Genomic DNA, 13,559 nt, shown 5'->3' with positions numbered 1-13,559 from the left:
TATATTTGTCTTATCTCTTCATTTGATCATTTTCAACCACTCAAGAGTCTGTGATCCTGGCCCGAAACTTAGGTTTCAATGAGCTTTTGTTCCAGGAGAAAGGTCTACCACTTTAATCATGTTCCAAAGATTGACGACACAGCAAATAATAACAATTAAATGCAAGAAAACAATGTATTTGGCCAGTCTTTTTGAGGCAGATAGATCTCTTCTGTCGCATGTGAACACGTTTGGAAGTTGGGATAAGACCCGATCCTCTGAAAAGGGCAATACACACCTGTCAGTTTTGTGGTACCAGCACTGAGGGCCAGCTCCAAAGCCAGCAAATCTGCTTTCCCCACGCAAGCAAGGCATGTGTTACTTGTAGCTGAATCTATCGGCAGCACATCAAACAATTCAATTATTCTAAATGTAAACATGTGTTTCAAAGACCAACCTATTAAGGCAGAAGAATGAAAGATAGAAATCAGCAACATAAGCTACGTCACAGCAATGATGATATTTTTTTAACCAGAACTTAGTGTCTATGAGCTAATTCCTTTGAAATCCTCCTGTCCTCCCCTGCATGACCTAGGCAAAAAAACCATCTAATGCTCTGTAAGGCAGCATCGTCTAGATGGCAGGCCACCTTGTTAACTGGCTTTGATTTGGCCTTTGCATTGATTCGTCTTTATTGTTTCATTAACAGTTAATGTTACTTTTTGGCTTTTTTTAAAGCTGCCAGAGTACTGAATGTGGGCCAAGGTCTTATAGGAAATCTTAACTGCGAGTGGGTCCTCCTAAGAAACTAATATAATCAAATTATTTCTATGCATTTAAATTGAATAAAGAACACTGAAACAAAACAGGATTTCAGAATAAGGCCATTTCTTCCACACTTTATATGTAGGAAAGAGCCTGTTGCAATCAATAGCACTAAAGTTGAAATATTTTTAATTAAGGCTGCTCTATATAAAGTTATCATTAACAACAAAACTAAGTAGTTGACCCTTGCAGATCATACTTTTACAAATATTTTATTCATAGTAAACTAAAATTTTGAAAGCACACCTCTATGACTTGATTTCACTTGAAATCATACAGACATCCCTAAAAACAATTGAAATTGTCTTAAAAATGAAGACTGTCTTATAAAACACACATATTCAGTACACTGTTTTCAGTACACTGTTTTCATGCCTGCTAAGGCATTCAACAAGTTTCTCTCTTTGTCAGCCAAAGCGACAGGCAAGACAACAGCCAACCCCAAACGTGTGAAAACTCGAGGCCAATGTTTCCTTTTTAAAAGCAATTGTGTAAAACAAAGACTGCAACTAGGTGGAAATTTTGTTGTCCATTTGAAATAGTTGAGTACACTGTTCTAAGGCATAATATAAAAATATCATTTTATTAACACTTTGGTTGAAGACTATATAGGTGAAAGGTAATTATTGTAGCATCTATTTACTTGCTATAAGCAATTTGAAAATTTTAATTAACTGATCTAATTTTACCAAAATTCTGGTACCTAAAGTTGAGTGACTACACACGCACACACACACGCACACACACATACACACACACAAATACATGTGTGCATGTGTGACATATAGGAAACTTTTCATTGAATGTTAAAGGCTTTTAGAAAAGCATTGAACTCAGCAGTTAAATTCCTGGACCTGAACTCTCTTTTCTCCATTTAGAACAGAATAACCCTGGGCAACTAATAGAATCTCTAAAGCTTGTTTCCTTATCTGAAAAATGGGCTTAAAATAGCCTGTTTTGAAGACTGACGAATTGAACACCTAGAAGAACTCTGTCACAAACCAAAGGCCTCTCTGTGAAAGCTATTTTTATTGCCACAAGCGTTGTTTTTAGTGATATTTAGCAACCATAAAAATTTTGAAATAAATAGAATGCCCCAAAGTAAGGGAAGTATAAAGGAATCTATTATATTGCATATAAGCAGAAATTAAAATTGCATATGATTGTATAGAACTTCATCTGCAGCAAAAATATGTATAGAAAAAAACTGGAAGAAAGAAATACAGCAAAATATTTACCTACTTATATGGTAATAAGAATAATTGAGTTTTATCTTTTATATTTACTTTAGATTTTTTAAATATTTCTAAGTATTTACACATTGTAGAGGAAAATTATTCTTTTAAGAAAATAGTACCCTCTATGTTTTATTCATCTTGCTTTTGCAGCTGATGTCAGTCATGCACATTTCAGTCAGAACTGAATCATCAGCCTATTAAATCTAATCATTTTGAATACCACTCCCTAATTCCCAAAATTGCCTGTAAATTTTATCATGAACTTGCTCTATAGAGGTTCTGTAGTTTAATGTGTTTAGGAAAATGTAGTCTATATTTTATTTAAATAACTCCAAACTTCAGAGCAGCAAGGGAAGAAAAAATAATCCAGGTAAAAATGAAACCCACTGCATTCACTGCTGTTATCGATCACTTCACTTTTGCCTGAATCATACTATTACTTTAAAACGGCTGGAACTTCCTATCAGTTAATTCTCTGAGTCCAGAAAAACGCCATGTGGTCAAAAATAAAGAGATAGTGAAGGATGGCTATTGGCTGACTCCATTTACTCATAATCATTCTTTTCCCTCAACAACATACTAAAACATCATGCTTTTAAATCTGTTAGAGAACTTTAGTATTTAGTAAATGTAATTGTTCGGGGAGGTTGACTATTATATTGAATGTTAAAAATATAAACCATTGCCTCAACTAAATGAACTGCTAAATTACGTTCATTCACCACTTTAAAACTTTGAAAATACTCCAGAGGTGATTTTCTATAATTTGTTCTATGTAATGAGTCTTATATATGTGCTCGTTAACCATAAAATATTCAGCAGGATTTCCCAGAGCAATAAAATACAGCAATTCAAACTGATGAGTCATTAAAAGAAGAAGAGAATAATTAAAAACAAAAATATTTTGTTGTTATCTTTTCTTCACCCCCTATATAAGAGCAGTTCCTATGATTTATAGTTTTATTCTACTTATTTTTGAAGAACTGGTGGCTACAGTGATTAAGCGCTTATCTGCTAATTGGGAGGTCATTGGTTGGAACTCACCAACCACACCATGGGGGAAAGATGTCACATTGTGCTTTTCTAAAGGTTCAAGGCCCTAGAGACCCACTGGGGCAGTTTTACTCTGCAGTGTCAAGGCTATGGTTAGAATCAACTTGGCAGCAATCGATGTGGGGTCTATGACTGCTAAAGCTTATTTTTGTCCCATAAAAGGCACACTCCGTGTCCTAACTCCCAGCACTTGTTGAGTATGACCTTATTGAGAATAGGCTATTTAAATATATAATTACTAAACACGAGTCATGATGAACTAGGGTAGGCCCTAGTTAATATGCCTGATGTCCTTCAAAGAAGAGAAGAGACGTGGAAGGCAGGTCGGCATGTAAAAACAGAGGTAGAAATTAGAGTTACGTTCCCATGAGCCAAATAACACTGTAAACTACCAGAAACTGGAAAAGGAAGGGTGTTTCCCCAGAGCCTTGCAAGAGAGCGTGGCCTTTGGCCTACACACTGACTTCCTCCTCCCAGTCAGCAGTCCTTTGAGAAAAGACATTTTTGAGAAAATACATCTCTGTTGTGCTAAGCCATTCACTTTGAGGAAATTTGTTTCAGTAAGCCTAGGAAACCAGCACAATGTCATGAAAGGAAAACACATGCTGGTCTTCAAATGCCGTCATAGTGCTTGTGCGCCTTCCTACTCACGGACCCAGACACCAAGCTCAGTGGTGTGAGGACACGGACAACAGAACCAAAGCAGAGCCTGCTAACTGATCCCGTGCTTATGGAAGAGTGCCCTGGCAAAGTGTCCCAGAAGGGCCTGGGAACCCTTATGAGGCAGGTCTACGCAGCCCACATGATGATGGCTTGAGCTGGAATCGATGTCACAGCTATGGATTCGGACTCCTTAGGAAACTTGAAGTTGCACATACTCCTGACCTACCAGGTCACTCCTGAGCTTGCCTTTCAGAAACTCCTAATTCCATGCTCAAGAACTTGGGTGCACAAAAACATAATTGCTTTTAATATTAGAAGGCAGTCCAAATTTTAATCATCCAGAAAATAGAAAAATAAATGTGGTATATAAGAGAATACAATTTACCAGTTTCAAAAATTAATGTATTCTTAAATTTATTATAATTAATTTATTCTGTGAAAATAAGGCTATATTAATTTTTTAATCTCCTGTTAGTTTCTTCAAACATATATTCTTACTCTAAATTATAAAGTAAAACACTAACAATAAAAAGCAAAATTCGAATTCATCAAAAAAAGACAGATAATATAGCGAATGCCAGAATCAAAATGGTTTCCAAACAAAAATCTGTTTACAGAATTTAATTTCTCTCTACCTGCAAGAGTTATGATCCTATGTTGTTACCAATAATTGAAAAAAGCTGGAATGCCAAATAAATCTTTATTTTAAATGAGGCAATTATCCAAATACATCAGATTGACAACTTTTTTTTAAAAAGTGTCTCTTTTTCTACAATTCTTAGTGAACATGGATTACCCACAACTCCTCTTCTACTGATGGTTAATTTTATTACCAAAATTCTACGGTTGCATCACATTTTTTTTCTAGATGTGTAGAAAAAAAGGCAGCATGGATCAAACTAATATTCCAATCTATGTCCTATTGTTTTGCCTTTTCTACCTAAATTCATCCTCATTAGATTTCTACCTCATTAGTCATATTAATAAATGATCTACTGTACATGGTCTTGATACATTATTGTTTATGATGATCATCTTTAAAAAATAGCAAGTTACTATCGTTCGAGAGGTCTACTCTCCTCATTAAATGTTTACCACATCACTAAACTCAAAGACCAAATTGGCTGTCTTCAAGTCAATTGTGGCTACCCCATGTAGCAAGCAGAACTGCCTGTCAGTTTCCAGGGCTGTAGCTGCACAGGAATAGAAAGCCTCGTCTTTCTTCTGAGGAGCAGTTGACCCTTGGGCTCCAAGCCCAACCCCTCACCTCTATGCACCCAGGGATCCCCACCAGTAAGTATACTTCTCTAGCTAAATCAACATGTTGTTGTTGTTGTTGTTGTTGTTGTTGTTGTTGTTGCTGTAGTCAGGTGCCCTCAAATCTGTTCCCACTCATAATGTAAAGCAGAACACAGAACAAATAACAGGGCCTGCACCATCCTTACTGCTGAGCAATGTCTGAGCCCACTGTGTCTGAGCATCGTAATCTTGTGGCCATCCCTGAAATACATCCAAAGTATCTGAGACAAAGTTGCATGATCCTTGCTCATAAAAAACATTCTGTTGGACTTCTTCCAAGACAGATTTCTCTGTTCTTCTGGAAGTCCATGACATAAAGAGGCTTCAAAGAGCTTATGAAAAGATGAAATTAAAAGATAATTGAATCTTTCCATGAACTTTTGAAGCCCTATGTACACTCAATTTCAGTGCAAAGGACATAATTCAAATGCATCAATACTTTTTCAGTCTTCTGTCTTCAATGTAAGTTTTCATATGCATGTTAAGTCATTAAAAATATGATGAATTTGATCAGGCACACCTTTATCTTTTTTTACACTTTAAAGATGTCTTTTGCCAACAAAGCCAACATGAAAGAAACACACCAGCCTGTGTGATGATGAGGTGTTGACAGGATCAGTTATCAGGCATCAGAAGACCCCAAACAAACAATCATATAGATATGAAAGAGAAAGGTGGTGGCGGAGTGGAGTGGGCCCACCTGTAGAAAATTGGACATTCCCTCACAGAAGAGTTACAAGGAGGGGACAAGCCAGCGAGGGTGCAGTATAGCATGATGAAACATACATTCCTCTAGTTCTTTAATGCTTCCCTGATCTCTCCCCACCCCCCATCATGACCCCAGTACTACATTACAAAACTGGCTAGACCAGAGCATGCAGGCTGGTACAGATAAGAACTCTGGACACAAGGAATCCAGGGCAGATGAACCCCTTTGGAACAATAATGGGAGCAGTGACACCAGGAGGAGAAGGGGAAGGGGGGGACGGAAAGGGGAACTGATAGTAATGATCCACATATAACCCCTCCTCACCCCCAGGATGACAAGCAACAGAAACATGGGTGAAAGGAGACAAGGGATGGTGTAAGATATGAAAATAATAATAATTTATAACTGATCAAGAGTTCATGAGAGTGGGAGGCTGAGGGAGGGAGGGGAAAAAAGAGGAGCTGATATAAAGGTGTCGCGTAGAAAGAAAATGTTTTGAAAACAATGATGGCAACATATGCAGAGAGGTGCTTGATACAATTGATGTATGGGTTGTTATAAAGGCTGTGGGAGCCCCTAATAAAATGATTATTTAAAAAGATGTCTTTTGCAGCAGATTTGACCAGTGCAATGTATTCTTTGATTTCCTGACTGCTGCTTCCATGGGTGTTAACTATGGACTCAAGTAAAAGGAAACCGTTCAGAACTTCTATTTCTTTCCCATTTATCATGATGCTGCCTGTTAGTCCAAATATAAGTACTGTTGTTTTGTTTATGTTTAAGTGTATCCTGAGACTATAATCTTTGAACTTCATCAGTTAGTGCTTCAAGGTCTCCTCACTTGCAGCAAGCAAGTTGGTGCTGTCTGCACGACGTAGATGGCTAATGTATCTTCCTCCAGTCTTAAGGGTGCTTCCCTTTATACGGTCCAGCTTCAGACGCTGCCCTTTACAATCATCTGGGTAGCTCGATAATACCATTTCTGCAGTTCGCGTCACCTACTAGAGGTTTAAGAATAAATTTGAGAGTCTCTCCTAACATTCATTTTTATTCTTTCTTTCCTGTCTTTTGAATGGTCTTTTGCTTTCTTCATGTGTGGCTGTCCTTAATGTCATCCCACAACTTATCTTGCCCCGAGTCATTAGGGTTCAGTGAATCAAGACTATTCTTGAGATGTGTGGTAACTCCATAATTTTATGCCATCTTGAAGACATATAGAGGTGTAGGGGTCCTATCCAAGCCGTCCATAAGGTCACAGCCTGAAGATGCCTCTCCTTGTGGTCATGGCCTTCTCGTGTGGAGGGCCTGGGGAGCTCCCCCTCTTTCTCTCTGCCTTCACCTTTATCTGCTTGCTGGCCACCCTGAAAGCTGTGGGAGCCCTGCCATATTTCCACCCACCGTGGACCACTGGCCTGCGGGGTTCTTACATTCTGCATCATTACATATGACTGAAGAGGGACTTATGGACTAGTATCGGACTTCTGGACTTGAGTTAGACTGGGCTGGGATGTTTGCTTGGTATATAATTACTCTAATTACTTATTGAAATTACTCTAATTACTTATTGATATAAAACTCTTTCATTCGCATATATGAGTGCACTGGATTTGTTTCTCTAGTCAATCCAGCCTAACACAAGATGATTTATAAATACTGGTGGGATACACTCACAGCAATACTTTGGTTCTATGATCATTTCAATTTTCTTCAACTTATATATATATTCATTTTTATTGTCAATTCTGTTTTCTCAGAGTTTCTGAATTAGATTATAGTGAAAGCAAAAATTAAAGGCAATAATACCTTTTTATTTATGAAACTAGTGTGTAAAGACAGGATAAATGCCTCCCACATTAACCTTTGAGATCAATGAGTGCAGAAACTACAACGTACACATTTGGTAAGAATAAATAGATGGTAGAGTACTTGGGACCTAGTCAGGGATGAAAAAAATATATCATGAATTTATTTAAGGCTTTCCATTACAGCACAAAAGACAAGAACAAGCACAAAAGACAAGAACAAAAGTCAAACTCACTGCCATTGAGTCAATGCTGACTCATAGGGACCCTACAGGACAGGGTAGAATTGCTCCTGTGAGTTTCTGAGACTGAAACTCTTTACAAGATTAGAGCCCTGTCTTTCTTCTTCACAGGACAATAAGAACCACACTATTTCTAAGAAGCAAGTTAAGCTCATTTCAATTAGATTCTGAAGGCAGGCTAAAACTGCCCTTCAATATGCTAGAAATTTTGTTCTTCTTCTCCACAATACTTCCTCTACTCTGTTCATTCGCATCAGAGAGGGTGCTCAAACAAATGCTTCCCACACTTAAGTCATGCTTTGCCCTAAATCACTTCACTTTTACTTACAATATCAAACTTTTCTATTAGAGAGACTATGGTTTTATGGATAATTAGCAAAGGGCTTTCAGCTGTTTGAATCTACCTTAATTTTCAGGTGACTAAAGTCCAGAAATCTTCTACAAAGACAAACAATTTCAAAATAACCCCAAATGAAAGTCCAATATTCTTGGCACTCAGTTTATCCAAGATAAGAGATAGAACATTAAAATATACATTTATTCTATTTTAGAAGTAACAAAAAGAAAAGAAAAACAAATGCTATCTTATAGTAACTTACATAGTGATCTTGTCATATTTCTATTTTTATTTTCTATTTCTGTTTCAAGTTAATAAGTGCTTTCAGATAATCTATATAAAAGCCTACTATAGCCTAAAATCGGGTAATTTCCCATAAGAAATTAGAGTTCTAAATATGACAGTTCATATTTAACAAGCACCAATTATAAACTGCCAGAATATTGGATGCGATGACTGATTAGTTAAATAGCAGAATTTATATTTGTAAATCTTAAGCATATAGACCATCATAAAAAATTATAGTTTATAAAGTGTTCTTTTACTGTCTCATTCAAAACTGTATCAAACATACTTAGTCATAGGTGATAAGATGCAATATAAATGTGGAACAATTTCAAGATGTCATAGCTTAAATATGCCCTATAAATATCTTGTTTCCAAAATATCTATCACTCACATATATAAATGGCCAGTGTTCTAAGATTCAACCATAGTTTATTAATATGTCAATATCTATACATAGTCTATACAAGTCAATGTATAAACCCACTAATATTATACCCACACTGCATAATCATCTATTATGCCATCACATTATTTATTATTCAAAATTTTAATATCACACTAGAGTATTACCCAAACTCTGATAGCCAATCAACAGTTCCCAAACCACAGAGTCAAAATTTCATTTCTCAGCAGTGTTTATCATAAGTCAGATATTTTCATCTACTTGGTTGTACATGATCTATGCTTTTCTATTCCTTTTACAAGATACCTGATTATTTGTTTTCTCCCATTGATGTTTCTTAAGAAAATGAAATCATCCATAGGAAGAATGAAAGGGGAAAAGAGCTACAGATTCCCTGATATACACCTTTGCCATGCATGCCAAGACCCACCCGCCGGTTAGTAAAAGTCTCCCTATAGATCCACCTAATTCCCAAGGTACAAGGATACAAAGCAGAACAAATACAACGTGCAGTTTCTTATAAATTATTCTTTCCAAAACAGAGCCTGGAAAACACATCATAACATAAGAAAGCACATGCCCATTAAGGCAGGATCTGATTGAGTGCTTTTTCTCCTCATCTCAACCTCTGAAACCGGGAGATACGTGACTCCGCTGCTGAGGTTTCCCACACTGCCCTCCACTTAAAAACACCAAAAACCTTACAGCACAATCCTGTCCAAAGGAGCATGCCCAAATTCGTTCTTAAAAAAAAAATCCCTGTTGCAGATGAAAACACAACCTGCCAAATATGTCAAATAAAAGGCTAACAAAGAAAGGAACAGTATCTTTAGACTTGAATTTCAATACAGTTTCTCACCATCTGTCAACCAGTTGTGGATCAGTGATCCAGGAGGGCCCTGTAAACGCTGACAAGTTTTATCCCATAATCTGTATCAACCAGCACTCTCAGCACCTCAGCGGTAGTTAAATTTTGTCTGGGGAGCAACCTAGAAAAATGACATTTGCCACTAGCAGACCAGGTCTTGACAGTGAATGAATAGGTCATTTTAACAGATTGATATTTAGGTAATAAATGTAGAGTTCGATTCATAGGAGTGAAGAAAGATAGGGGTACTCTTTCCTCGAATTTGTATTGGAAACTGAATAGAGATGGTTAATTTCTGGTGGCAAAGGACATAAACCACCTTCAATCTCCTTCCAGAGGTCTCAGAAATGTACATGATGTCCCACCCCATTCATTTCTGCCATGGCCACCAACATGTTCAAAGTTACAATCTGCGCTCTCTTGTTCTATTAAGGGCACACACTCCTCACCAAGAACGAAAGGATGCACTGTGTAAGTAGAGGAACAGCTCAGCTCTGTGGCGCCACCAGCAGCCAACAGGGTTAGCCTGGGACCCCACCCCGTCAGGCAGGCCCCCACCTATGCCTAGAGCCTCAGCCCTACCATTGCCTCTTCTTTTTCCCCATCGTGATCTTGGGAAACATGGGATTGGGGGGTGCATAGGCGGGGGGGGGGGGCGGGAGGGGGACGACAAAACCTTCCGAATTACAAAGATTCAAGACTGGAGTAGCACTACACACACACATACACACACACACACACATGCACATGCACACACGCACACAAACACACACACATTCACTCACTCTCACTCACTCACACACAAGCCAACACCAGCGCGAGCGCGCCCCTGTCCCCAGGTTCAATGCTAACAGAAACAGGATGGAATGGGAAAAGGAGGTGGGTGGCAAGAAGGCCCAGAGTTGTAGGGAGCCTCCTGCGGAGGAAGCGAAGGATGCTTCTGGAACTGCGAAAGTGGGAAAGTCCCAGACCAGCTCCACCAGCGGAGGACGGGGCTCTCCTGCCAGCCTCCAGGGTCTCCTTCCTTCCTGTGAGCCTCGGGAGGTGGGAGGGGAAACGGAGTCCGGTTCCCCCAGCCTGCCCTTCTCAGTTTGGCTCGGGGCCTGAAACCGGCCCCCTCCCTTCAGCCTGGTTTGGGGAGACTGCCAGGGAAAGAGCGGACTTGCCAGGGAGCTCTAGGGGAGCAGAAGGCAGGAGAGCCCCGAGCAAGCTCCGGCAGAGCTGCTCCCATCTTCCCGGGCCGACACACCCCCGGGTACTCCGCAGCCACCTCAGACGCAGACGTGTGCGCGCCCTCAACCCTCCCACCACCCCCAGGTCAAGTCCATTAAAACACTAGTTGATTTTCAGATTTCAAAATAAGAAGTAAAGTGTAACAACAACTCTCTCCAGGAGTCGCCGGAGCAAAGAAAGTCCGTGTTCAAGCGTCTTTCTCTAGTTTCCCAAGAGTTTAGCGATCTGGAGGTCCCCAGGAAGCCCCAAAACGGGACCCGGGATCCGCGAAGGCACCAAAGGCGCCCCCCACTCCCTCCCCGCCCCCGCGCCTCTCACCTCCTTAAGTTCCTTGGCGACGTCCTTCAGGTCGCCCAGGACTAATTCCAGATCCTCCACGATGATCTTGATCTGTTCTTTCACCTTGGTTTTGGAGGCGGCGGGCGGCCCCTCGGCTGGAGAGGACGAGGAGGGGGTCCCCTTGGACTTGGCTGACATTCTTTGGGGGCGAGCGAGGCAGGTCAGGACCGGCGAGCGAGCGAAGGCTGCTGCGCGCCCCCGTCCCCGGCGCTGCTGCTGCCCCTGCCGCCCCGGTGCCCCCACATCTTGGACGCTCCCAGGTCAGCGGCGGATGGCTGCGCGCCGCGTTCTGCCCGGCGGCCGCACCGTGGTGCTGCCATCAACTCCCCGAGACGCGGCGCTCGGCGCGGGGCTGCAACCGGGCGAGCAGCGCGCCTGCGCCTCCTCCCGCCGCCGCCGCCGCCGCCGCCGCCGCCCGGCGCTCGCGCGCACACACGCGCCTGCCCCTCCGAGAGCCGAGCCGGCCGCGGCGCCGCGCGGTCCCCTGCAGCCTGGGCGCGCACCTCTCCGGGACCCCTCCCCGAGCCACCTGGGCAGCACCTAGCAGGCATCTAAGTGGGACTCGTGCCTGGCCCCTCACGCTGCTCCTGCAATGTCCCCTGCCAACCAGCCCCGATCCAGCCCGCTGCACCCTGGTTCCCCATCACGCTTTCGGATCCATTTAGAAAGAAACACAGAGAGGATCTGGAGTTGGATATAGGGTCAGGAAAAGTAGCCACAGACGTCCACCCAGGGCTAGATGTCATCTTAAAGGCCCCCAATCATTTTTCCCAGTGACTTTCCAGTCAGAAGCGTCATATATATATTCCCCTTGCTTCTAGAACCATGTGTGCATGTATGCATATATAGTGCTTTAATAGAATCCCCTTGCTTCTAGAACCATGAAATACAAGTCTTCTTAAGAGAAATGACTTGAACGTGCTGATTGCACAAAACTAATATCAAATGTGTTGAGAACAAGTCCCCACACCAAAAACCTCTCGCGGAGACTGAGTCATTGTCGCTACTCATGTTCTTATCTGGGCCAGCTCCTCTTCCCCTCCCTCTGCTCGCCCTCGCCCGCCCACCCAGTGATGTACACGGAGAGCATTTGGGGAGAAGGTCTATGGTGGTGCAGAGGTTCAGCACCAGGAGGCGAGGACCTAAAGGTTGGATTTCAGACCCTTCCTGTCTACTCAGCTGGAGAAAGATGGGGAGGAAGCTGGCAGCTTCCCTGCAGAGGACAGCTTTGGAAACCCCTTGGTGCAGTTCAGCTCTGCCCTTCAAGATCCCTAGCAGTCCCAATCCACACTGTGGTCATAGGTTTGGGATTTGCAGAATTTACTGTCAGCTAGTGGATTTCGAATGAGAGCCACTCTGTAAGACAGAGTAAAACTGTCCCTGATGGGCTTTTCCTGGACTAAATCTTGACGAGTAGAAAGCTTCATCTTTCTCCTTTTAGTGTTTGGGGAGGGGAAAAAATGCCTTCTGGAGAACTGACCTGGAGACACAGAATAGAATTTGGTTTCCAATCCCCTTTCACTTGTCTGCCTCTATTTTAATATTTTGCTACTAAACAAATCTTAAGAATTGACTGTTCTGTAGAAAGGAGTCAGTCAGGGGAGTTATGAAACTCAAATACTCACAGGAAGCTTTAAATGTCTCTCTTTGTAAATGGTTACTAGTTTCATGAGCTGGAGCTTTATTTTCTTAATAGTAAATTCATGGACTGTCTGTTCTGCCCTGACAGACTGGCTTAGCATATGTTTCACTGCACACTCCCCCGGATAATTATTTTAATAAGTTCACCGCGTAAGTGTATATTCACAGGGCTCTCTTGCTTCTTACATCACAAGCCTCTTCAACTTGCCCTAAGACAATGTTGGTAATTCTCCTCTTCCCAGTTTTGCAACATTCCAAAGCCTCAAATCCTTATAACCAAACTCTTAATTCTGAAATAAATTCTGAACTAAGCTTTCATTGAGAAAATAATAATAATATGGAAGAAGGAAAAACAGAAGAAAATAGAAATATACACCAGAGGTCAAAATGATAACAACTTTGAAATATACAAAAGAAAAGAAAATAATTTTTAAAAGGAAAGCATAAAAGAACATTTTCAGAAAGAGAAAAACAAGAGAAAAATGGATTGATTAAGATAACAAGTAATACAATTGATTTCTCTTAGGTAGCAATAATTTTTTTTCCCTAAGTGTTCTTTAATTTATAAAGACACATCAGTGAAAACAAGCTGAATCAAGCAGCATCTTGGGTTACTCATTGGACTAAGATCCTCAAGGTT

General features: G+C 41.0%; 1 protein-coding gene across 2 annotated transcripts in view; it reads right to left on the bottom strand.

Moving 5' to 3' along the window:
- PRR16 (proline rich 16) overlaps positions 1-11,560 on the bottom strand; it is a 237,955-nt gene extending 226,395 nt beyond the window's left edge. Inside the window, exon 1 of one of the 2 annotated variants that reach the window (XM_075541429.1) lies at positions 11,258-11,560. In XM_075541429.1, coding sequence (XP_075397544.1) covers positions 11,258-11,416 — 159 coding nt within the window. In that variant the 5' untranslated portion in view covers positions 11,417-11,560. The remainder of the gene's footprint in view (positions 1-11,257) is intronic. The other variant, XM_075541430.1, reaches the window with a different exon arrangement.
- Between the last annotated feature and the right edge of the window lie 1,999 nt (positions 11,561-13,559).

The sequence above is a fragment of the Tenrec ecaudatus genome, chromosome 2, assembly GCF_050624435.1.
Source record: "Tenrec ecaudatus isolate mTenEca1 chromosome 2, mTenEca1.hap1, whole genome shotgun sequence".
Classification (NCBI taxonomy): domain Eukaryota; kingdom Metazoa; phylum Chordata; class Mammalia; order Afrosoricida; family Tenrecidae; genus Tenrec; species Tenrec ecaudatus.
The sequence above is the reverse complement of the archived record's forward strand: the minus strand, read 5'-3'. Positions and strand labels throughout refer to the sequence as shown.